This window comes from Macrobrachium rosenbergii, chromosome 47 (assembly GCF_040412425.1).
Source record: "Macrobrachium rosenbergii isolate ZJJX-2024 chromosome 47, ASM4041242v1, whole genome shotgun sequence".
Taxonomy (NCBI): domain Eukaryota; kingdom Metazoa; phylum Arthropoda; class Malacostraca; order Decapoda; family Palaemonidae; genus Macrobrachium; species Macrobrachium rosenbergii.
In genome coordinates this window covers 2,733,607-2,757,835 of record NC_089787.1, presented here as the reverse complement: position 1 = coordinate 2,757,835, position 24,229 = coordinate 2,733,607, and the positions used below count along the sequence as shown (strand labels likewise).

Genomic DNA, 24,229 nt, shown 5'->3' with positions numbered 1-24,229 from the left:
ATAATCTTATAACAACCTAGAAAATAAACAATTAACCCTAAAGACACCCAAATTCCCCTAGATTTTGGCCTTTTTGGGGTTCCCCTAGGCTCAACCCTAAACGCCACCTGATTCCCCTAAAATGGGGTATTCTCCCCTAAAGTTGAAACACTGTTAGTGGTTCTGGGTGTTTCCAATAATGGAAGATTTGAAACATTCAATCCCTTTCATATTGAATCATTTGTACTTATTTCACTTAATTTTAGCTTGGTCACAATATTAAATTCATATTAGAATATGAATTTTCCTACATGATGCAACTGGCGTTAATCTGACTGCAATTAAATATACGACTCCTTAGCAGCAAGGGATGTCGATTACAACTTGATTGATTATGGCTCCAATACAGTAAATTTCACTTATTGGTTTATATATTATTATTAAAATATTATTACACTGTTTTCACTATCAATTTAGCTCAAAATTCTTTATTTTAAATGTTCCACATGAGTTAATGCAAATACTTCTGAAAAGTACTAATATATCATAAAGGTGGTCTGGAGCTTTTGATAAACTGCGCAATAATCTACCATTTTAGTATTTATAAAATACTTGACAGATTCAATAAAAATCTACTGCATGAACACTTAATAGATGATAATAACTGAAACCTATCACTTAAACAGTTTATTTCAAACAATACCCAACAACTTTTCGTTGTTACTGACATGGGAACAAGACGTAATTGTTAGACATTTTAACTGCAAAAGAACAAAATAACATTTTATGCAAATATTTTTATTAATTGTAGTAATATAGAAATTATCGGAAACTAATCTGAGATTTAAGGAAAACAACTTTGCTGTTACTGACGATTTAGCAAACGCGAGGCTTGAAGAAAAGAGGTAAACAAACAAATGAGTTTTGGCTTCAGTCAAAGGCAATTTGTTTTAGCTCCTTTACTGTCCGAAAGTCATGAAAACATACTTTATTACTTCTGATCTAAAAGACAAAATTCGGTGTTTTCTGACGAGGTGACCTTTTGTGTTGAAAATTCATTCATAAACACAACATAAATCGTGTACGGAACTGACGAAAATGGCATTTGTGAGGCGTGTTGATATTTGCTAAATAATTTATTTTTATTTACGACAGTTTTGTCCGAAACCGTTTGGCTTTGCACACGCAATCTTCTAAACAGGCGAGAGAGAGAGAGAGAGAGAGAGAGAGAGAGAGAGAGAGAGATTTATAGTAATAATGACCATAAAATACACCAAAGGACACTGAAAAACGCATAGCTACCCTCCCAGTTATTGAAAGTTATTTTTTTTTTACGCCCTAAATTCCTTCTGATTCATTTCCCATATGTCCAAAATGCAGGCCTGGAGAGCCGTCACGACTGCAGAAGGGCGTCGCTGAACGCCACCTGCCGCTTAAATAGGATCTTACTGACTTGGCAAACTGCTTCGAAGTCCCGGTTCTGGTCTGAGGCCAATGGCGTTTATATAGTAGGAGTATCATATGAAAGCTCGTGGCAATGGTAGTGCGATAATGGATCTGATTGATATATATTTCCTCCTTTGGCTGCGTCCATCAGCGAATGGAGATTGACGCCTTCCTTGAAAACGGCCTCCTTTACCTAATGGAGATTTCTGATTCCAGATCTGAGTTGTAATGCATGATGTTAGGCCTAACTTACGCTTCGACATTTGATCGCAAGCGTCGTTCGGCGACATCATCAAAAATTTGCTTTAAGTAAAGAGATTTATCACCATATAGATATTTGACCTTTGACCCGTTTTATTATAAAGTAGACAAGCGTCCGTTGGACCACATCAGTCGATGATGATGATCTTGTGAGGCATCATGGGAATTCCCTGGTCTCGTCTCTGCCCGCAAAGGGTGGGGGAGGGGAGGTTTTCATTATCTTATAATGAATATGAGAACTTTGCTATCTTGGAGTAACTGTCACTCAAATATTAAAACAATATAGATGGTTTGCATCTGCTCTCTCTCTCTCTCTCTCTCTCTCTCTCTCTCTCTCTCTCTCCTAACAAAGGCAGCAGAGGTTTGTGTCAAATATCCATAACAAAATGTTCATTTCACCCCTGACGAAATTTTCATCTTGGAAACATTTTATTTTATTAAATAAAAATCAGAAAGAAAAGTCGTGACTTCAAATCTCTAAATGACGCTTAGGGAGGGGCTGCTCTTGGAGCAAGAGCCCGTGCTGGCATAAAGCCAGTTCAGTCAAAAACAACAACAAATTCGTTAGGTGTAAGTTTTTGTTTTTCAGGGGTCGGGTGGGGTGAGGTTGGTGGGGTGAGATGTTGTGGGGTAAGGTGAAGTGGGGTGAGGTGAGCTGTTGTGGGGTGAAATGAGATGCGGTGAGATAAGATAAATGACAACCAATGAAACAACAAATGATAAACAACAAAGGACAAACATCTGAGAGACAAACATCCAAGAAACAAACAACAACAAGACAAACAACAATAGAACAAACAATAATGGGACAAACAACAAAGGACAAGCAACAACTAAAAACAAAGGACAAAAACAATGGAAAAACAACAAAAGACAATGCAACAAAACAAGGGATACACAACAAAACAACAAAGGGACACACAACAAAAGGACAAACAACAATGAGATAAACAACAAAGGATAGACAACAAATGAACACCAAGGGACAAACAACAAATGACAAGCAACAATCAGACAAATAAGAAAGGAAAAATAACGAACAAACAACAAAGACAAACAACATTGTGACAAATGATAAACAACAGAGGACAAACAATAATGGAAAACAACAAAGGGAACAACAATGGAAAACAACAAAAGACAATGCAACAAGAAAAACAAGTAAAGGGACACACAACAAAAGAAGAAACAACAAAGGCACAAGCAACAAAAGGACACACAACAATGGGAAAACAACAGGATAAAGAACAAATGAACACAATGGGACAAACAACAAATTACAGGCAAAAAAGGACAAATAACAAAGAAAACAACAAGGACAAACAACAATGGGACAACAACAAAGGAACAAACAAGACAAACAACAATGGCACAAATGACAAACAACAAATGATAAACACCAAAGGACAAACATCAAAGAGACAAACAACAATGGGACAAACAACAAAGGACAAGCAACAAAAACCAACAAAGGACAAACAACAATAGAAAACAACCATGGAAAAACAACAAAATATAGTGCAACAAGAAAAACAAGCAAAGGGCACAACCAAATAAGAAACAACAAAGGGACAAACATTGGGATAAACAACAAATGAACATAAAGGGACAAACAACAATGGGACAAATAAAGAAAAACAACAAACAAACAACAATAGGACAACAATAATGGAACAAACAAGATAAACAACAATGGCACAAATGACAAACAACAAATGATAAACAGCGAAGAATAAACATCAAAGAGATAAACAAGACAAACAACAATGGGACAAACAACAATGAAAAAATAACAAGAGGTAAACAGTGATGGAAAAAAGAAATGGGAAGCAACAATGGAAAAACAACAAAAGACAATGCAACAAGGAAAAAGTAAAGGCACACAACAAAAGAAGAAACAACAAAGAGACAAGTAATAAAAGAACAAACAACAATGAGATAGAAAACAAAGGAATAACAAAAAATCAACACAAAAGGACCTACAACAAAGGCAAACAACAATGGGACAAATGACAAACAACAAAAGAAGAAAAACAACAAATGATAAACAACAAAGAACAAACATCAAAGAAACAAACAACAAAGAACAAACAACCAATGACAAACAACAAAGGACAATCATCAAAGAGACAAACAACAAAAGACAAACAACAAATGACAAACAACAATGGGACAAATAACAAGACAGCAAAGGACAAACAACAAAGGCAAAGTAAACAAAAGAGTGTAAAGTCACCACATTGGCGCCGGCGTAGTGTTTTGGCGGCGCCATTAATTAAGTCTCCGCTGAGCATGTTTTCTTTGGTGACTTCCCATTTTCTTCAAACTCAATTAGTCACGCCTAAAACGTGCCAGGTCACGCATTTTTAACCATTTTTACTTTATGCGTATTTATACAAATGTCACACATTGTGTATCACATGTTTCTTCATTCACAGGCATCAAGACTGTATCCATATTGTAGTTCTGTATGTTTTTGTGTTGTAATTTATACTCGTTCACTGCATATTATTGTTTATTGTTTTGACCTCAGGTCACAGTCAATTCCATTGTCTCTCGCGGGCCGGCGTCAGTCGGCCGCTATATAAACTGCCTGGATCTGTAATAAAGTAGCAGTAACTTTTACCTGCTCGTTTCTTTGACACCTTACAGTGGTGACCCCCGGAGTATCCCGGAGCCATTAACGGACCGACACGGCGACTTAGTCTTGGCTCCAGGATTTCTCCATAACGCTCTTAGCGGCCTAAACACGGCGCTGTAACCAGCGTTTGAGCGTGCTGACTCGTCGGAGTACCCCACCAGCGTCACTAACGGAACCACACGGCGCACGAAAGTGCGTGTTGACGCGAGTACCCCACTCCAGTAAGGGGTCAAAGGAGCGAGCATGGACGCGATATCCCCTCCTTCATGCAGTTAAACGCGACCCCACGGACTCGGAGGTTTACCTACCTCCCATCACACCCGCGCCCGCCCCTGCATCGAGGCCCTCCCCGCAACTCCACACCAGCGCCCCAAACACACGACGGCCGGGCAACACAATCGCAGGCCGCCCTCACCATAAAACTGCCGCCGTTTATGCAGGGGAACCCATCGATGTGGCTGCGCAGGGTGGAGAGACACTTCAGAATCGCGGACCTGACGGACGAAATCCTACAGGCCGACACAGTGCTCAACGCCCTTCCGGAGGACGTGTATAGAAAACTCATCTCGCGAGTACCCGAAACACACACCCTCACATACAGCACCACAAAAAAGTTCCTCCTCGAAGCTTGCTCCTGCCCATCGCCGAGCGGGCCGCCTGCGTGCTATCGACCTTGCCATAAACCCACGCCACGACCTCAATTCAAGAGACGCTTGGAGCATGGTCGTGGATCTCCTGTCACTACCAGACTTGGAGTGGCACAAAGAAGCGGCAGGAGATAAGCTTCGCACGGGAAATCTACCTTCGCCAACTCTCCCGGAGGTACGCAACCAGATCACTCACCCCTACACCATGCCTATCGAGGACCTCATAGAGACGGCGCAACATCTCACAGACTCCGTCAAGGCTTCACAGCGGCTAAAACCGGCCACACAGCCGGTCAGCTCCGTCCAGCCTGAAGAGGACGTGAGAGCAGCCCGTCAACGCCATCGCCAACAGACGTCCACCGAACCACAGCAGATGGAGGTCCCCGGGCTTCTGTCGCTACCACAAGTGGTTTGGAAAGGACGCCCGAAACTGCCTGCCGCCCTGCTCGTTCGCCTGTTCAAAAAACGGGGGTGGCGGCGGCCAGCAGGACAGGCCGCCATGGCAGCCGAAGAACCCAGGGCCTCAAAAACAGTAGGTTTTTACGTCCGCGACACCGTCTCCGGCAGGATGATGCTGGTCGACACAGGGGCCTTTAAATCGGTCTTCCCAGCATCCAGAGAGGACCGCAACCAGACACCAGACCCGCCGCTTGCCTGACGGCCGCCAACGGAACCCCATCCTCTCCTACGGCACCAGGCCCCTGTCGATCTCCATCCTTGGCCAGAGTTACTCCTGGGACTTCATCGTCGCGGACGTAGGAACCCCACCCTGGGGGCCGATTTTCTGGCGCACTTCGCCTGCTAGTCGACGTGAGGCGCAAGCGCCTCCTCGATACCGACTCCTGCCGGTCTCTCCCGTTAACAGTGGGACCCAGACCCACCATCAGCGCCATCGCCCCCCACCAGTATGCACACCTACTGTCGGAGTTCCCTGAGGTATTTAAGCCTGAGCTTCGCCAAGTCCCCGGGCCCCAGCCAAGCACGGCATATACCACCATATAACGACTAAAGGGCCCCGACACATGCGAAGTTCCGCAGGCTTCCCCTCAGCGCCTTCAGGAGGCGAAAAAGCATTCGCGGAGATGGAGCGGATGGGCATCTGCAGGAAAGCCTCCAGTCCATGGGCCTCCCCCCTCCACATGGTGCAGAAACCGGACGGCTCCTGGAGACCCTGCAGCGACTACAGGCGGCTCAACATCGCAACAGAGCCCGACCACTACCCTCTACCCAACATGCAGGACCTCACGGCCTCCTTTCACGGGGCCAAAATATTCACTAAATTGGACCTTCTTAAATCTTATTTCCAGGTACCTGTTGCACCAGAGGACATACCAAAGACAGCCATCATCACGCCCTTCGGGTCCTATGTGTTTGCCTTCTCCACCTTCGGGCTGAGGAACGCCGGGGCCACCTTCCAGTGGCTCATGGACAGCATCCTGGGGGACCTAAAGTTCTGCGTCTGCTACGTCGACGACATTCTCATATTTTCCAGGTCTCACAGCGAACACCAGAGACACATCAGGGCAGTCCTCCAGCGCCTCCAAGAGAACGGCCTCGTCGTCCGCTTTGACAAGTGTACCTTCGGCGTCCAGAAAGCAGAATTCCTGGGTCACGAGGTGTCTCCGACAGGCGTCCGCCCTCTTACATCGAAAGTAGCAGCCGTAGCCAGGTTCCCGACACCCACCTCCATCAAGGCCGTCCAGGAGTTCCTTGGGATGGTAAACTTCTACAGGCGGTTCATCCCCGGGATCGCGCACACCACGGCCCCCCTGACGGAAGTCCTAAAAGGCCAACCGAAGTCCCTGTCTTGGGGACCCAGCCAGCAGCAGGCCTTTTCCCTGACGAAGGCCGCCCTCGCCAAGGCAACCGCCTTGGCACACCAGGATCCCAAGGCCCCCCTCCAGCTGACGACAGACGCCAGTAACGTCGCCTGCGGTGCTGTTCTGGAGCAAATCATCAACGGCGCCCCCCAGCCCATCACCTTCTTCAGCAAGAAGTTCAATCCCGCAGAGACCCGCTACAGCACCTTCGACAGGGAACTCTGCGCGATGTACCGCGCAGTTCGGCACTTCAAGTTCCTCCTGGAGGGGACGCCCTTCACAATCTTCACAGACCATCAGCCACTGGTTCACGCCTTCACGAAGCAGGGGGACGCATGGTCTTCCAGACAGCAGCGCCACCTCTCAGCCATAGCCGAATTTACCTGTTCTGTCAGGTACCTCCCGGCAAGAAAAATCCCAGTAGCAGACGCCCTCCAGAGTCGAGTTGAACGCAGTGCAGCTTGGTGTAGATTACCAGGACCTTGCCAGAGAACAGGCCGCTGACCCAGAAACCCCAGCATACCGCACCGCTATCACGTCCCGCCACTTGAGGGACGTGACCCTCGCCCCGAAGGCCCCAGCCTGCTCTGCGACATCAGCACAGGTCACCCCCGCCCTTGGTTCCAGCCTCACGCCGCCAGGTATTCGACATAATTCACGGCCTCTCACACCCTCCGGCAGGACCACGGCCAAACTGCTTTCAAAAAAGTTCGTCTGGCACGGGGTGCAAAAGGACGCCACGGCCTGGGCAAAGCAGTGCCTGCAGTGCCAGACCAGTAAGGTGGGTCGTCACACGCAGTCGGGGGTAGGCGAGTTCCCACAGCCAGGCGCCGCTTCGGCCACATCCACATCGACGTCGTCGGGCCCTTCCCCATCAGGTGGATCCAGATACCTCCTGACGGTGGCAGACCGTTCGACGAGGTGGCCCGGCCACACCCATGCAAGAAGCCACCGCCAGCGCGCGCGCCGAGGCCCTGCTCTCCAGTTCGGTTAGCCGCCGGCGCCCCAGACCACATCACAACCGACAGGGGCCCCGCTTCCTCTCCGAGTTGTGGTCTGCCCTGGCTCAACTGCTGGGAACCAAGCACCACACCACCACAGCGTACAACCCAGCGCCAACGGCCTGGTCGAACGGTTCCACAGGTCCCAAAAGTCATCCTCATGGCCCGCTGCACCGCCGAGGACTGGAAACATCAGCTGCCGTGGGTCCTCCTCGGGTTGAGAACCGCCCCAAGAGCCGACGGCACCCCATCTGCAGCCGAACAAACCTATGGGGAACCCCTCGTGGTGCCGGGAGAGCTCGTGACGGATGAACGCCACTCCCCATCACTGCAGAGGCTCTGCGACGTGGCCGCAAGTTCGCCTTGCAGGCGCCATACATCGACAAAGCAACCACCTTCATGCCGCCACAGCTGTCATCCGCCACCCACGTCTTCGTCAGAGTCGATGCCGTCCGTCCACCACTAACCAAGCCCTGCAGGGGACCCTTCCGCGTGCTGGAACGAAACAGCAAGGCGTTCCAGCTGGCACTCCCGGCAAGGACGACTGGGTTTCAATAGACCGCTTAAAGCCCGCCTTTCTGTCGGAGAGTCCCGACAGCGACGCAGCACCCCTTCCGCCCAACCACACACCAGCACGCCCTCACCCCCGCAAGCACGGCCGCCCCAGGAAGGGACCGCCCAACCAGCAGCCTCACAGGCGGGAGACCCCTCCGTTATCTTCAAGGAGCCGTGGCACCCTTCAGCGTCCCAGCAGATACAGAAATTAGTCAGACGCGTCCCTCGTCTTGGGGGGGGAGTATTTGTAAAGTCACCACATTGGCGCCGGCGTAGTGTTTCGGCGGCGCCATTAATTAAGTCTCCACTGAGCATGTTTTCTTTGGTGACTTCCCATTTTCTTCAAACTCAATTAGTCACGCCTAAAACGTGCCAGGTCACGCATTTTTAACCATTTTTACTTTATGCGTATTTATACAAATGTCACACATTGTGTATCACATGTTTCTTCATTCACAGGCATCAAGAATGTATCCATATTGTAGTTCTGTATGTTTTTGTGTTGTAATTTATACTCGTTCACTGTATATTATTGTTTATTGTTTCGATCTCAGGTCACAGTCAATTCCATTGTCTCTCGTGGGCCGGCGTCAGTCGGCCGCTATATAAACTGCCTGGATCTGTAATAAAGTAGCAGTAACTTTTACCTGCTCGTTTCTTTGACACCTTACAAGAGCATCATATTATATTGACGAAGGGACAAATGGAAGAAAGTCAGTTCCAGAGGACAGGGAGATGACCTGAGGTCGTAGCTTCAGAAGCTCTGGAGGACACCACACACATTTGGGGCCTTCTTCACTCGTGGCCCATAAGAAGTGTTGGGGGGATGCGGCCAATGCCAGGGAAGAGGGGAAAAACCACGGAAAAAGTCCTCGTGTCAAGCTGAAGTCAGGGTCGAGGTCTTGCATACGAACACAGCATTCGTCTTTTTTTTGAGCCACCCTGTAATTGTAGCCTCGCACAGGCACTCACTCGCCCTGTAGTGCAGCACTAGCCTCTCACGGGCCATTGTGAACCAAGAGCTGATTTGATATAAAAAAAGGAGAAAAAAAGGCCTCACAAGAAGCCGTCATTTGTAGGGGTCCGTGCGAGGCTAGAAGGCAAATCTCACTCAGTTCAGTGGACTGGAAAGGCTTCTTCCGTTTTCTGTCCTGTCTCTTTCCAGTCCCAGATCCCTGAAGGAGAGGCAACGGGAGTTCCTTCTTCAGGGACTCTGAGACTGGCCTCATGGATTCATGAACCTTTGTCGATTCTCTGGAGGAGAAGAAACCAGAGTCAAAAGGCGCCTGAAATCGACGTCAGGATCCAAAGGCTTTGAAAGTCCGAAGATGAAGAATAAAATAAAACTGACTTTGAGTAAAGAGTCCGGTTTCTGGACAGCGCTGCCATCATACATGCACGACGATTCGGTCGGACTTCCAGAGACGAGAAACATGAATGTACAATTTCTCTCTCTCTCTCTCTCTCTCTCTCTCTCTCTCTCTCTCTCTCTCTCTCTCTCTCTCTCTCTCTCTCTCTCAGAAACTTCCTCGAGTTTCTTTTCCTACTTTAGTGGAAACGACAAACCAAAAGTAAATAGATCTATAAACAACAGAAAGAGAGAGAGAGAGAGAGAGAGAGAATTTGCAAAGAAAAGCACCAACAACTCCACTACAAACTTTAAATGGCGCAACAGTAACCTTTTAGGCCTGCTGTCTGTAATTCGTGGTTGCAAAACCTGGTATATCTGTTTACAAGTTTAATTGTTACATGAATTTCAATAAATGTTGACACAAAATAATCATTTCACAACATTTGGAACCGGTGGACTTTAGATCTACTAGCTGTGAGATGTGACTATGAGCCCTGCTTCTACGTATCAAAGTCCTATATATATATATATATATATATATATATATATATATATATATATATATATATATATATATATATATATATATATATATATATATATATATATATATATATATATATATATATATATATATATATATATATATATATATATATATATATATATATATATATATATATATATATATATATATATATATATATATATATATATATATATATATATATATATATATATATATATATATATATATATATATATATATATATATATATATATATATATATATATATATATATATATATAAATCATCAACACACAATCACGTGTGGAACAGAAATAAATTTCTGACTCACGTCAGGACAACCCAGGTCTCTCAGGTGGAAAGCAAGGGCGTTATCCACTAGGCCATACAAGTCTAAAAGAAGTTGGAACCTGAGAGCAACTGCACCTAAGGAATTACCTGGGCAAGCTAACTGCTTGCATACCAGCGAGTTTTCCCAACTTCCCAACTCAGCAATGACCCAATAGACAACATTTCATTCGAATTATCCCTTCTGAGTGAATAAGATAGAAATCATCAACACACAATCACGTGTGGAACAGAAATAAATTTCTGACTCACGTCGGGATCGAACCCAGGTCTCTCAGGTGGAAAGCAAAAGGCGTTATCCACTGGGCCATACAAGTCTAAAAGAAGTTGGAACCTGAGAGCAACTGCACCCAAGGAATTACCTTTCCAAGCCTGAGCATACCAGGAAGTTTTCCCCAACTTCCCGACTCAGCAATGAGTCAGAAATTTATTTCATTCCACATTATCCTCTTCTGAGTTGAATAAGATTTCTAAATCTTAACACACAATCATGTGTGGAACAGAAAAAATTTTAATGAGATGTTGTCTCAGGTGGAAAGCAAGGTGTGGGTCATTGGGCCATACAAGAGTTGGAACCTGAGTAGCAACTGCACCCAAAAAACCTGGGCAAGCTAACTGGTACAGCAAGCTTTTAACTTGCTCAGGTAATTCTTTCTCAGTTGACAACATTTCTCAACATGGTTCCAACTTTTAGACTTGAATGGCCCAGTGGATAACGCCAATCATGCTTTCCACCTGAAAGAGACCTGGTTCGATCCTGGCGACGTTGCAATAGTCAGAAATTTATTTCTGTTCCAATGACAACATGATTGAATGTGTTGATGATTTCTATCTTATTCACTGTGAACAGATAATTCAATGAAATGTTGTCTATTGGGTCATTGCAACTGCACTGAGTTAGCGGGAAAGTTGGGAAAACTCCAACTGGTACTCAAATGACCCAATAGCAACATTTCATTCGCAGTTAAGATAGAAATCATCAACACACAATCACGTGCTGGAACAGAAATAAATTTCTGACTCACGCAGTCAGGTGGAAAGCAAGGCAGTTGCTCAGGTTCCAACTTCTTTAGACTTGTATGGCCCAGTGGATAACGCCTTGCTTTCCACCTGAGAGACCTGGGTTCAATCCCGACGTGAGTCAGAAATTTTTTTCTGTTCCACACGTGATTGTGTGTTGATGATTTCTATCTTATTCACTCAGAAGGGATAATTCAATGAAATGTTGTCTATTGGGTCATTGCTGAGTCGGGAAGTTGGGGAAAACTTCACTCTGGTATGCAAGCAGTTAGCTTGCCCAGGTAATTCCTTGGGTGCAGTTGCTCTCAGGTTCCAACTTCTTTTAGACTTGTATGGCCCAGTGGATAACGCCTTGCTTTCCACCTGAGAGACCTGGGTTCGATCCCGACGTGGGTCAGAAATTTATTTCTGTTCCACACGTGATTGTGTGTTGATGATTTCTATCTTATTCACTCAGAAGGGATAATTCGAATGAAATGTTGTCTATTGGGTCATTGCTGAGTCGGGAAGTTGGGGAAAACTGGCTGGTATGCAAGCAGTTAGCTTGCCCAGGTAATTCCTTGGGTGCAGTTGCTCAGGTTCCAACTTCTTTTAGACTTGTATGGCCCAGTGGATAACGCCCCTTGCTTTCCACCTGAGAGACCTGGGTTCGATCCCGACATGAGTCAGAAATTTTTTCTGTTCCACACGTGATTGTGTGTTGATGATTTCTATCTTATTCACTCAGAAGGGATAATTCGAATGAAATGTTGTCTATTGGGTCATTGCTGAGTCGGGAAGTTGGGGAAAACTCACTGGTATGCAAGCAGTTAGCTTGCCCAGGTAATTCCTTTTTGCTCTCAGGTTCCAACTTCTTTTAGACTTGTATGGCCCAGTGGATAACGCCCTTGCTTTCCACCTGAGAGACCTGGGTTCGATCCCGACGTGAGTCAGAAATTTATTTCTGTTCCACACGTGATTGTGTGTTGATGATTTCTATCTTATTCACTCAGAAGGGATAATTCGAATGAAATGTTGTTTATTGGGTCATTGCTGAGTCGGGAAGTTGGGGAAAACTCGCTGGTATGCAAGCAGTTAGCTTGCCCAGGTAATTCCTTGGGTGCAGTTGCTCTCAGGTTCCAACTTCATTTAGACTTGTATGGCCCAGTGGATAACGCCCTTGCTTTCCACCTGAGAGACCTGGGTTCGATCCCGACGTGAGTCAGAAATTTATATATATATATATATATATATATATATATATATATATATATATATGTGTGTGTGTGTGTGTGTGTGTGTGTGTGTGTGTGTGTTTTAATATTATTCAACAGCTATTTAAAACTGATACATTCAGGACATAGGTCTAGCGTCCGTTCAACAGTCACTGCATTTGCAGCCGGTGTTTCCAAAAGAGCAAATCTGCAACAGTGGGTTGGTTCATCCTCTGGAATTCCTTAGAATGTGGGTTTATATAATTGATAACAAGAGAGAGAGAGAGAGAGAGAGAGAGAGAGAGAGAGAGAGAGAGAGAGAGAGAGAGAGAGAGAGAGAGGTAAAACTAGCGAAATCGAGACAGCTTTCAGTTTGGACACAACTTTCCGGTATAAGCCCGAAAGCGTGAGAGAGGCGTATGTGCACCCATCGCCATGTCTATTCTCACCCCTATTACCCGTATGACAAAAAGGCTCCTTTTTCCTCTTTAATTACAGCGACGATACTTTAGGTCTTTCTTTCTCACGAAGTGACTCTCGTGATCTGTCAACTGTTCGTTTCTCTTTGACGAATAGTTCTTTACAAAGAGAGCTCTCTCTCTCTCTCTCTCTCTCTCTCTCTCTCTCTCTCTCCATACATAAGCAGTGTTAATATGAGAGAAATAAAAAGATATAATCGTCTCGTGGCTGTTGCTGCAACATTTGATTTGATAAGAATTTCAGCGTAGGCCTATTCCCAAATCACTTCCTCACCTGAGGCGGAAATGACGTCATTGACATAAACTCGATTATATAGGTAATGAGAGGATTGAACCCGAGGATTATTTTCTTAAGTAACGGAATGATGAAGCCCAGTTATGAATGAAGCAGCTGTATTGACGTGACTGCCATCACTCTCCTCTCTCTCTCTCTCTCTCTCGTCTGGGGTTTATTTTATAACAACAACAACTGCGCCATTTCTTGGGACTGATGAAGCAGCCTCAGTCTCGGATTCGTAACGGAACCTTTTCTTTTTAACTGAGAGAGAGAGAGAGAGAGAGAGAGAGAGAGAGAGAGAGAGAGAGAGAGAGAGAGAGAGAGAGCTGGGATGAAGGCTTCCCTCAACGACCACTGCAAGTGCAGATTTTACGGAGATTTCTCCCAGAGGTGAAAATGAATGCCGCCATCAACCAACACAGGCTGTGCTCACAAGAGTAGGTCTAGCTGTGTAGGTTCTTCACTCGCCTCCTCGAGCTGTGGCAGTGCACAGTTGAACCGGTTTCAGAATCATTAACAGGAATTGATTGATTGAATGATTGATTGATTGAGCACTGTGGCCCAACACTGTAAGAACTGCAAGTAACAGACACAGACACCGGAATAATGTCTGTATACTGATTTGAACAAAAATTCCTACAATATATAACGTGACGGAAACAACTATGTATACCGTTAGGGCTGTTGGTAATGAAGCCCTCCTATATTCTCTCTCTCTCTCTCTCTCTCTCTCTCTCTCATATGAAAGTCACTATGTGAACCGAAAAGAATGAATAGCTTCTATATTCTGGTGTACATACAGCCACATTAACCACGAGACAAGCCAGTCAATCAACCAATCAATCAATGATCCATCAACTTGTGAGAAGGTCTGTCCTGCCCACCACAACATAGGTCTAGATGGTCTTCTCTTCTCCTCCTTCACTGTCTCTCTGAAACCAACCTCAGTCATCACCTCCTGTTTCTCTTCTCTTTGAGCATAATAACCCCGGACATCAGCGAGGTGAAACCTCTGTTAAACCTCACTGGGTTAAATCAAACCACATTCGACAGAGCTGTCGCCATATCAAGTTTGGTTCTGAAGGGAAAAAGAGATTTAAGCTCAGTTTATTTCACATTCTGATTCAGGAGTCGTAGGTCTAATATCACGCGTCGTCATTATTATCTCTCTCGCTGTCATTGCACGGCACCCCCCCCCCCACGGTTCCCGATGCTCCAGTGGCTCTGACTTCGCCTTCCGTCGTCGTCTACAGAGTGTGACACAAAGCTGTCCTTACTTTGTTGCTTAATGAAGTCTTTCCCTTAAACACGATATAATAAATATTATGATTCTCTTTATTTACTCTCGGTCACTTGCACTGGACACTGTGCCAAGATCCTTCCTTATTATGTGGAGCCAAAGTCAGAATCAAACTCTTGCATACGAAAGCCATGTTGGTATGGTTTGTTTTTTTTTTTTTTTGAGCCACCCTGTCTTTGCAGCTCGCACAGGCACCCAATCGCCGTTTGGTTTGGGACTTCTAGCCTCGAACATGCCTCAGTGAGCCCAGAGTTGATTTGAATTAAAGGAAAAAAAAAAGCCTCAGAAGAAGCCGTCACCTGTAGGGGCAGGAGCGAGGCTAGGGAGCAGATCTCATAGAGACTTCCGTCTTCTGTTATGTCTCTCTTGCATATGAAAGCCATGTTGGTATGGTTTGTTTTTTTCTGAGCCACCCTGTCTTTGCAGCCTCGCACAGGCACCCAATCGCCGTTTGGTTTGGGACTTCTAGCCTCGAACATGCCTCAGTGAGCCCAGAGTTGATTTGAATTAAAGGGAAAAAAAAAGCCTCAGAAGAAGCCGTCACCTGTAGGGGCAGGAGCGAGGCTAGGGAGCTGATCTCATAGAGACTTCGTCTTCTGTTGTTGTCTCTCTCTCTCTCTCTCTCTCTCTCTCTCTCTCTCTCTCTCTCTCTCTCAGTTCCAGTTCCCCGAAAGAGAGGCAACGGGAATTCCTATTCCTCCTCCCCTCCTTCTTCTCTTCTTCTTCTTCTTCTTCTTCTTCTTCCTCTTCTCCTTGAGGGACTCTGAGGCTGATTCCAGGGAATGAAGATGGACGGGTGATTATTAATAAGAGAAAGAGACTATAATGGAGAATGATGGCCCCAGAGAAGGTAGATGGAAAGAAGACCCCACAGAGGACACACACTCACTCACTCACTGACTCACTCACTCTCTCTCTTCTAATGCTGCTCTTCTCTTCCACCAGGGCAGTGCTGCATGCCCCACAATACCACTACTGAATACCCAGAATAACCCAGAATACCCCAGAATACCACTGAATACCCAGAATGTTCCAGAATACATAACTGAATACCCAGAATACCCCCTGACAATATGTATATTGGTATATTGTTCTTTGTGGACTTTTCATGATGAAAAATAAATAAAATTTTTATCAAAAAGGGGGAACACTGGGGGGGGACTAGTAGGGGAACTTTAGGTGGGAACTTGGATGGGGAACATTTGGTGGAACTTAAGGGGAACATTAGAGGGAACTAGAAGGGAACTTAAGTGGGAACATTTGGGGAAACGAGAAGTGAGAACTTAACATCACCATATTGGATGAAATGTTAATAACATCACAATATTGGGGGAATGTTAACATCACCATATCAGAGGAAATGTTACTTACATCACAATATTGGGGAATGTTAATAACATCACAATACTGGGTGAATGTTATTAACATCACAATATTGGGGGACTTTAATAACATCACCATATCGGAGTGAATGTTCCTAACATCACAATATTATTAACCCCCTAGTGTCCCCCCGTGTCTCTTTAATGATGAGAGAGAGATCACCGCTGTCTATGTTAAGCCTGACCGGTCTGTTGCTCTGTGTGAGACAGAGAGAGAGAGAGAGAGAGAGAGAGAGAGAGAGAGAGAGAGAGAGAGAGAGAGAGAGAGCGGGGGTCGTATAACTATCATGCAATGTTCAAGAATGAACTCTGGCTTCATATACAGGAAAATACTCTAATTTTAAAAAACTACCTTTCAAATTTGTATATTTGTAACTACATAAAAAAGTCTGATTCCAAACCTTTCCTATAAAAGAAAGATCCAATTTCCACCTTACGTAGAATCTAGAAACAAAATGTTCCTTCTGCCTACATTCATCAACAGTTTATCAACTGTTGAATCATGGCTAGACCTACATACTATACGAAACAATGGTTTATGCATCAGATTTTATGAACAAAATCTCTCTCTTTCTCTCTTGGTACAGTAGAGGAGACCAGGTTCAATTCCTAAATAGAGAGAGAGAGAGAGAGAGAGAGAGAGAGAGAGAGAGAGAGAGAGAGAGAGAGAGAGTCAAAATGCTGTGGTTGTCACCTATGAGTCTGAGTCTCCACAAGGCCAGTCAGCTCATTTCACAAACCTAATTTCTTTATGAGCACCGAACTCAGGAGCTCCTTCATACAAACACAGTCAGAGGAGGAGGCCAGCGGATGAGTACATAAAAGCACTGATAATAATAACAAGCAATAAATGCAAAAGATGAAAAAGATTCTTGAATGGTAGAACAATCCATCGAAAGCAATTCTCTATTTTGTGGTCTGTCATGTGAAATGCTGGAATGGTCTTGAGGTCTGCAAGCCCCCACAAATGCTCCAAGTTACCATATTTACAAGTTACCATATTTACAGCAACCCTTTGCACTGCTGCAACAGGCAGCCAGTGTGTTACTGGGACACAAGAGCCAAGTACACAATTGTGCACTATGAGAGAGAGAGAGAGAGAGAGAGAGAGAGAGAGAGAGAGAGAGAGAGAGAGAGAGAGAGAGAGAGAGAGAGAGGGGGGGGCTTTAAAGAAGGTTAAATAAGGAACCACAAGAGCTGAATCCTGCTGCAAGAAACGTTGCCATCAGGATCTGTCCATTGGCATGATTAGGCTGACAGTAAAACGCTTCTGTTCACCTTTTTTATATATAAAAAAAAAACATTTATTGTAAGTTGATGTCCGAGAGAAAATAGATGGAAGAAAAAAAAGGATGCAATGAAAAATAGATCAAAGTCCCTTTCTTTCGATGACAAGTGAAACAACTCGAAGACTGCAAATATCCAACGATTTCTGTCACACCCAAGGCTCCAGAGATGCTACCACGCGCCTTCCGCCTCAAGATGATCTCCAAGTAATTATAATAGTCATTCAATTATCATCAGGCAAATTTATACTGGAGTTCTCGATTTGATTTAGCTGCCATGACGACCTCTATTCTGATTTTCTTCATCGTATCCTACTCCCACCCACCCACTGCATCATTATCACTTGTGATACTGTAGTTTGACAGGTGGCAGATTTCTAATGCACCATGTTTTTAGGCCTATGTGCAAACAGTATTGCAGCCTTTCGTATCTTGCATGGATATAAAAGAGAAAGAGCGCTGATTTAAAATGACTCCAGTGATCATTTCCTCTCTGATACCAAACTTCAGCCTAAAAGTTTATGTCACTGATGTACTGGAGATTACATATCTAAAACTAAAAATTCCAAAACCTCTCCTGTGTCACAACATTCCAGTTCCATTGAGAGAGAGAGAGAGAGAGAGAGAGAGAGAGAGAGAGAGAGAGAGAGAGAGAGAGATTTCTAACAAGAGTATTTCAACACATCAAGGTTACAAACTGGAGTACGTATTATAGATTTAGCAGAAGACCCACAGCGAACAACAAGGGAGCAAAGACACATGAACTTCGGCCTACATTTCCAAACTGGATTCTAGCAAAATTTTCAACAGGTCAACCCACCCACCCACCCTCTCTCTCTCTCTCTCTCTCTCTCTCTCTCTCTCCTGGGCTGTCTTGCCTTACTGGTAGTTAAAAAAAAATGAAAAAAATGGATAACTAGGCCTACTGAGCCGTGATTGTGCGTTCTCTCTCTCTCTCTCTCTCTCTCTCTCTCTCTCTGTGGTCACCAGCTTTCGGTAATCATCAAAATAAAGATCGATTTGAAACTTTAACCCAAAATAATTCCATTTAGTGATCTCTGAAAAAACCACTTGAAATCTGGACAGCATTCTAAGGGAATTTAAAGACGTTCTCGCTCAGTATTGAGAGAGAGAGAGAGAGAGAGAGAGAGAGAGAGAGAGAGAGAGAGAGAGAGAGAGAGAGAGGGGGTGGCAACTAAAAGTTTTGTAAAATGTGAGTTATAACGGGTAAATGTCACCCTTATAGCTACCGCTATAGAGGCAACAAGTGGTTAATGACTTTTTCTTAATTTTTAAAATTGTTACAATATTGACGTAACAAGATAAAAAAAAAATCGTGGACTCCATATTTTCACATTCGTTGTAAAGGACAAATTACCAAAGTTATATTACATAATTGTAAAAGAATTTCATGAGATCACAAGTTATTCTTTAAAAAAAGTAGGACAGTTCTCTCTCTCTCTCTCTCTCTCTCTCTCTCTGTTTACTGCTTTTTCTTGGGCCAACTCCGAGGGGATTAGCGGAATGTCCTCTCTCTCTCTCTCTCTCTCTCTCTCTCTCTCTCTCTCTCTCTCTCAGTATGAGAAATAATAATTTGGTATATTTTATTGTTAGCTGGGATTGTCATAAACACGCTTAGGCGAAGACCGATAAAATCCACAGCTTCACTCACAAACATTTATTATTATCATTATTATTACTTAGCATTTGGTGAATAATAATCATAAGTAATCAGTCATATAATAATTATTATTGTCATTCATCAAATGAATAATAATTGACTTTATCGGTCTAGGCCGAAGTCTGCTCATAACGAGAATTACGTCTCGCAGAGCGAAAGGTGAAATATATACCTCTCTGTTATGAATACAGACACAGAACACAGAACTCAGACACACAAGAACAGAGGGAGAAAGGAACAGAAATAGGGGAGATAGGAGGGACCGCTAATCCCTTGGGAGTTGACCCAAGAATAAGGAACAAAACAGAGCCATTATCGGCTTCCTCAACCTTCACACTGCACCTTTATACCACATTCTTTGGAGAACGGAAATGTTTTGGTATCAGTCAATTGTTTTATACACGTAGAAAATAGCTTTGCTAATATTCCTTACACAACCAATACAGATTAATGCATATTTTGACTTTACGAGAGAGAGAGAGAGAGAGAGAGAGAGAGAGAGAGAGAGAGAGAGAGAGAGAGAGAGAGACCGAGATTCAGGGAGAGAAAGAGAGATCGAGAGAGAGAGAGAGAGACCTATACCTTACAGACCTTACAAAAACAGAAATTGCCCCAGGTCCCTCAGTGTGAGGCGCCTTGATGTCTACCAGAGAGTTGCTAACACATCTTCCGGTATATTTTGCATCTTCCAGTCTTGGATGGTCTCTCATCTTAGATATTTGTCGAGCTTATTCTTAAACACATCTCTTCCTCAGATGAGCTGGTAGCAAATTGAATAGACGTTGCATTATCGATGCTGGTCTTGGTGGATTAATGTCCTGTAATAATTTCCTTAATTTTCCTGGTATAGTTTTTTGGCACTATTAATCTACCTTTGCTCTTTTTGATAATTTTAGTTCCATGATATTTTCGGGATAATTCCTTCTATCTGTTTCCATGCTTGAATTACCATGTAGCGTTCTTATCTCCTTTCAAGACTATATAAATTTAAGAATTGTAGTCTTTCCCAGTAGTCAAGGTCCTTAACTTCTTCTATTCTAGCTGTAAATGACCTTTGTACAAATATCCTTTTGGTAGTGTGGGTACCATTTATATTGCAATATTCAAGTGGACTACGTACGACGTTTTATAAAGCATAATCATGTGTTCAGCTTTTCTTGTTTTGAAGTGCCGGAACAACATTCCCATTTTTGCTTTGCATTTTGCCAATAGAATTGCTATTTGATCATTGCATAACATATTTATTCAACATCACACCAAGGTCTTTAACTTTCCTTGTTTGTGATTGTCTCATTATTAGGTCCTTTATATGCATATAGCATTCCTACTTTATCACCATAGTTCATTGATTCAAATTTATCAGAGCAAATACCATCCTATTTATCTCTGCCCATTTATATATTTTATTTAGGTCTCTTTGTAAAAGTTCCTATCTTCATCACAAGCAATTTCTCTACTTATTCTTGTGTCATCTGCGAAACTTCTTACTACTGAGTCCTTAACATTACTGTCTATGTCTGCAATCATAATCACAAACAGCAATGCAGCTAACACCTGTGTGGTACACCGGATATTACCGTAGCTTCATCCGATTTCTCATCGTTTGCAATCACTATCTGTTTTCTGTTTTGCAAAAATTCTTTTATCCATCTTCCTACTTTGTCAACAATGTTATGTTTTCTAATTTTTTTTAGCTAATATATTATGATCTACCTTGTCAAAAGCTTTTTGAAAGTCTAGAAACCACATCTGTATCTTTTTCATTTATCATATTTTTATATATAAAGCTTTCCTGGTGGAACAGTTGGGTTTGTGTACTTTTAATGGGAAAACCATGTTGTCCTATATTGAACAATCTATTTTTCATTAAATGTTTCATTATATTTTTTTATTACCCTTTCATATACTTTCATAATATGAGATGTCAGACTCACAGGCCTATAATTACTTGCCTCTAGTCTTGAACCACTTTTGAAAGTAGGAGTAATATATGCTAATTTATGCTCATCATAAATCTTGCCTGTATCTATACTACTGTCTTAATAATATTGCTAGCGGCTTTGAAATTGATTGAATGAACCACTTTCTTTAACAATATGACAGGTACTCCATCTGGTCCTGCTGCTGATCCATTTTTAATTTCATTAATAGCCTGTTATCGGCTTCTGTAATATCTATATCTGATAAGTATTCAATATTTTCATCTCTTATTTCTGTATCATTATCTTCATTTTCAATTCTAGGTGTAAATTCACAATATCTTTCTGCTAATATGTTACATATTTTTTTTTATTCGTTAATCGCCCTTCAATTCTTAGAGGGCCTATTTCATTACTCTTATTTTATTCATCTTTTTGCATATGAATAAAAAATTTTAGGTTTTGCTTGATATTTTGTAGTGTCATTTCTTCTAGGTTCCTTTTTCATTTTCTTTTGATTGTATAATCTTTTGTTCTGCATTTTCTATCTTACTTTTTAGTTCCATCACTTTCCATGCATTCTTTTCTTTTGCAAGAGCTTTTTCCACTTTCTAATTTTCTGGAACAAGATCCTTCTGTCTCTTGGAATTCGTGACTGATGATTACTTTTTTCTTCGGTATATATTTTTCCACTATTTCCTCTAATATTTTATATAATATATCGGTATTTACCTGTATATCATCACCTACAAATATATTTTCCCATTCTTTGTTTAATTTTCATTTATTTTTGACCAATTTATATTCTTACTATAGAAATTGTATTTTCCATATCCTTCCCATTTTTCGTCTCTTGCTTTTCTCTGTTTTCGTATGTTCTGGAACGGACTGTTAGTTCTATGACATTATGGTCCGAAATACTCGTGTTATATACTATTATTTCTTTAACATAGTTCACCTCGTTCACAAATACTAGCTCTAAAATATTATCCTTTCTTGTTGGTAGGTGATTTATTTGCTGAACAGTATATACTTGAATTCCAGAACGGAATATTAAAGTTTGAAGGAAAAAAAAAAAGCTACCGGAACTTTACAAATATGGGATAAAGTCGAGTCAAGTTCTAGGCCTATATTTTCATACTGGTTACGCAAAAACACGTGGCAGATAAACTGGTCAGAATTTGTACAGAGAACCAAGTCGGTACATTCCAATCTCTCTCTCTCCCTCAATCTCTTTCTCTCCCCCTCAATCTCTCTCTCTTCCCCTCTCTCCCTCATTACAGAGCCGCTAGGAGGCCCAGTCCAGTGTTGTCGAATTGCAGACTTGCATGGAATGTTTATTTTTCCATCAAGTTTTCTTCTTCTAAATAATAATAATAAGAATAATAATAATAATAATAAGAATAAGAATAAGAATAATAAGAAGAAGAAGAAGAAAATTTTAAGAAGAAGAAGAAGAAGATTTGTTTAACATTAGTTATTTTATTATTATTATTATTATTATTATTGTTATTATTATTATTATTATTATTGCAGGTTACTTCTAATTCCTTACTTGAATTTCTGTTATTATTATTATTATCATCGTTTTTCCAAGGGGGTCAGAGGTCCCCGGGAGAGGGAGGGGGTTATTAGAAGGGATTAGGGGCGGGGGTGGAGGACCCCCAAACTTACCTATTGAGATACTTCTGAGAGATTTGAAGGTGGCTCCTTTTTGACAGCGGGAGGAGGAGGAGGAGGAGGAGGAGGAATAGAACCCCCAGGAATGGGGAGATTTAATTGGGTCTGTTTCGGTAATACATACAGAGAGAGAGAGAGAGAGAGAGAGAGAGAGAGAGAGAGAGAGAGAGAGAGAGAGAGAGAGAAAGTTAAGTATACCTTAGTTTTACCAGACCACTGAGCTGATTCACAGCTCTCCTAAAGAGGGCTGGCCCGAAGGATTAGACTTATTTTACGTGGCTAAGAACCAATTGGTTACTTAGAAATGAGACCTACAGCTTATTGTGGAATCCGAACCACATTATAGCGAGAAATGAATTTCTATCACCAGAAATAAATTCCTCTAACTCTTCATCAGCCGGCCAGGGAATTGAACTCCGGCCCATCGAGTGACAGTCTGAAATGGACGGCATTCTTTTTCAAAAGAGAACAAAATGAGACAATCAGTCACACATACACATTTGCGCGCGCACGTGCACGCCCGGACGTGGGTGGGTGCTTAGTGCACATGCAAGCTCTCTCTCTCTCTCTTTCTTACCCTCATTCTCTCTCTCTCTTTCATCATTCTCTCTCACCCTCATTCTCTCTCATTCTCACCATCATTTCTTTCTCTCTTTCTTCCCCTTATTCTCTATCTCTCTCTCATTCCCACTATTGTTCTCTCTCTCGCTTTCTCATTCCCTCTCCATCTTCTCTCTCTCTCTCTCTTTCTTACCCTTATTCTCTCTCTTTCTCACCATCATTTATCTGTTTCTCTCATTCTCACCCTCACTCTCTCTCTCATTCTCACCCTCATTTATCTCTTCCTCTCATTCTCACCCTCATTCTCTCTCTCTATCTCATTCTCACCCTCATTCTCTCTCTCTCATTCTCACCATCATTACTCTCTCTCATTCTCACCCTCATTCTCACCATCACTCTCTCTCATTCTCACCATCATTTCTCTCATTCTCTCTCTCATTCTCACCATCATTTCTCTCTCTCATTCTAACCATAATTTCTCTCTCATTCTCAACCTCATTCTCTCTCTCATTCTCACCATCATTTCTCTCTCATTCTCACCATCATTTCTCTCTCTCATTCTCACCCTCATTCTCTCTCTCCTTCTCACCCTCACTCTCTCTTTCTCACCATCACTTTCTCATTCTCACCATCATTTCTCTCTCTCCCTTTCTTACCCTCATGCTCTCTCTCTTTCTTACCCTCATTCTCTCTCTCTCTTTCTCACCATCATTTATCTCTCTCTCATTCTCACCCTCATTCTCTCTCTCTCTCCAGGAACAGTCAGTGGCGCTATTTCAATCTGCTTTTTCTCCCTTGATTCCTCACCCTCTCTCTCTCTCTCTCTCTCTCATTCTTCACCATCATTTCTCTCTGTCATTTCTCACCCTCATT

At 42.9% G+C, this 24,229-nt stretch overlaps 1 protein-coding gene across 1 annotated transcript; it reads left to right on the top strand.

Moving 5' to 3' along the window:
• Positions 1-2,784: 2,784 nt before the first annotated feature.
• On the top strand, positions 2,785-3,174 carry LOC136830536 (AAC-rich mRNA clone AAC11 protein-like). The gene has a single exon (XM_067090051.1). The coding sequence runs from the start codon at positions 2,785-2,787 to the stop codon at positions 3,172-3,174; it is 390 nt and encodes a 129-aa protein (XP_066946152.1).
• The last annotated feature ends 21,055 nt before the right edge of the window (positions 3,175-24,229 follow it).

Coding starts and splice junctions, on each gene's coding strand:
- LOC136830536 (XM_067090051.1), top strand. CDS start 2,785: ATGGAAAACAACAAAGGGAACAACAATGGAAAACAACAAAAGACAATG.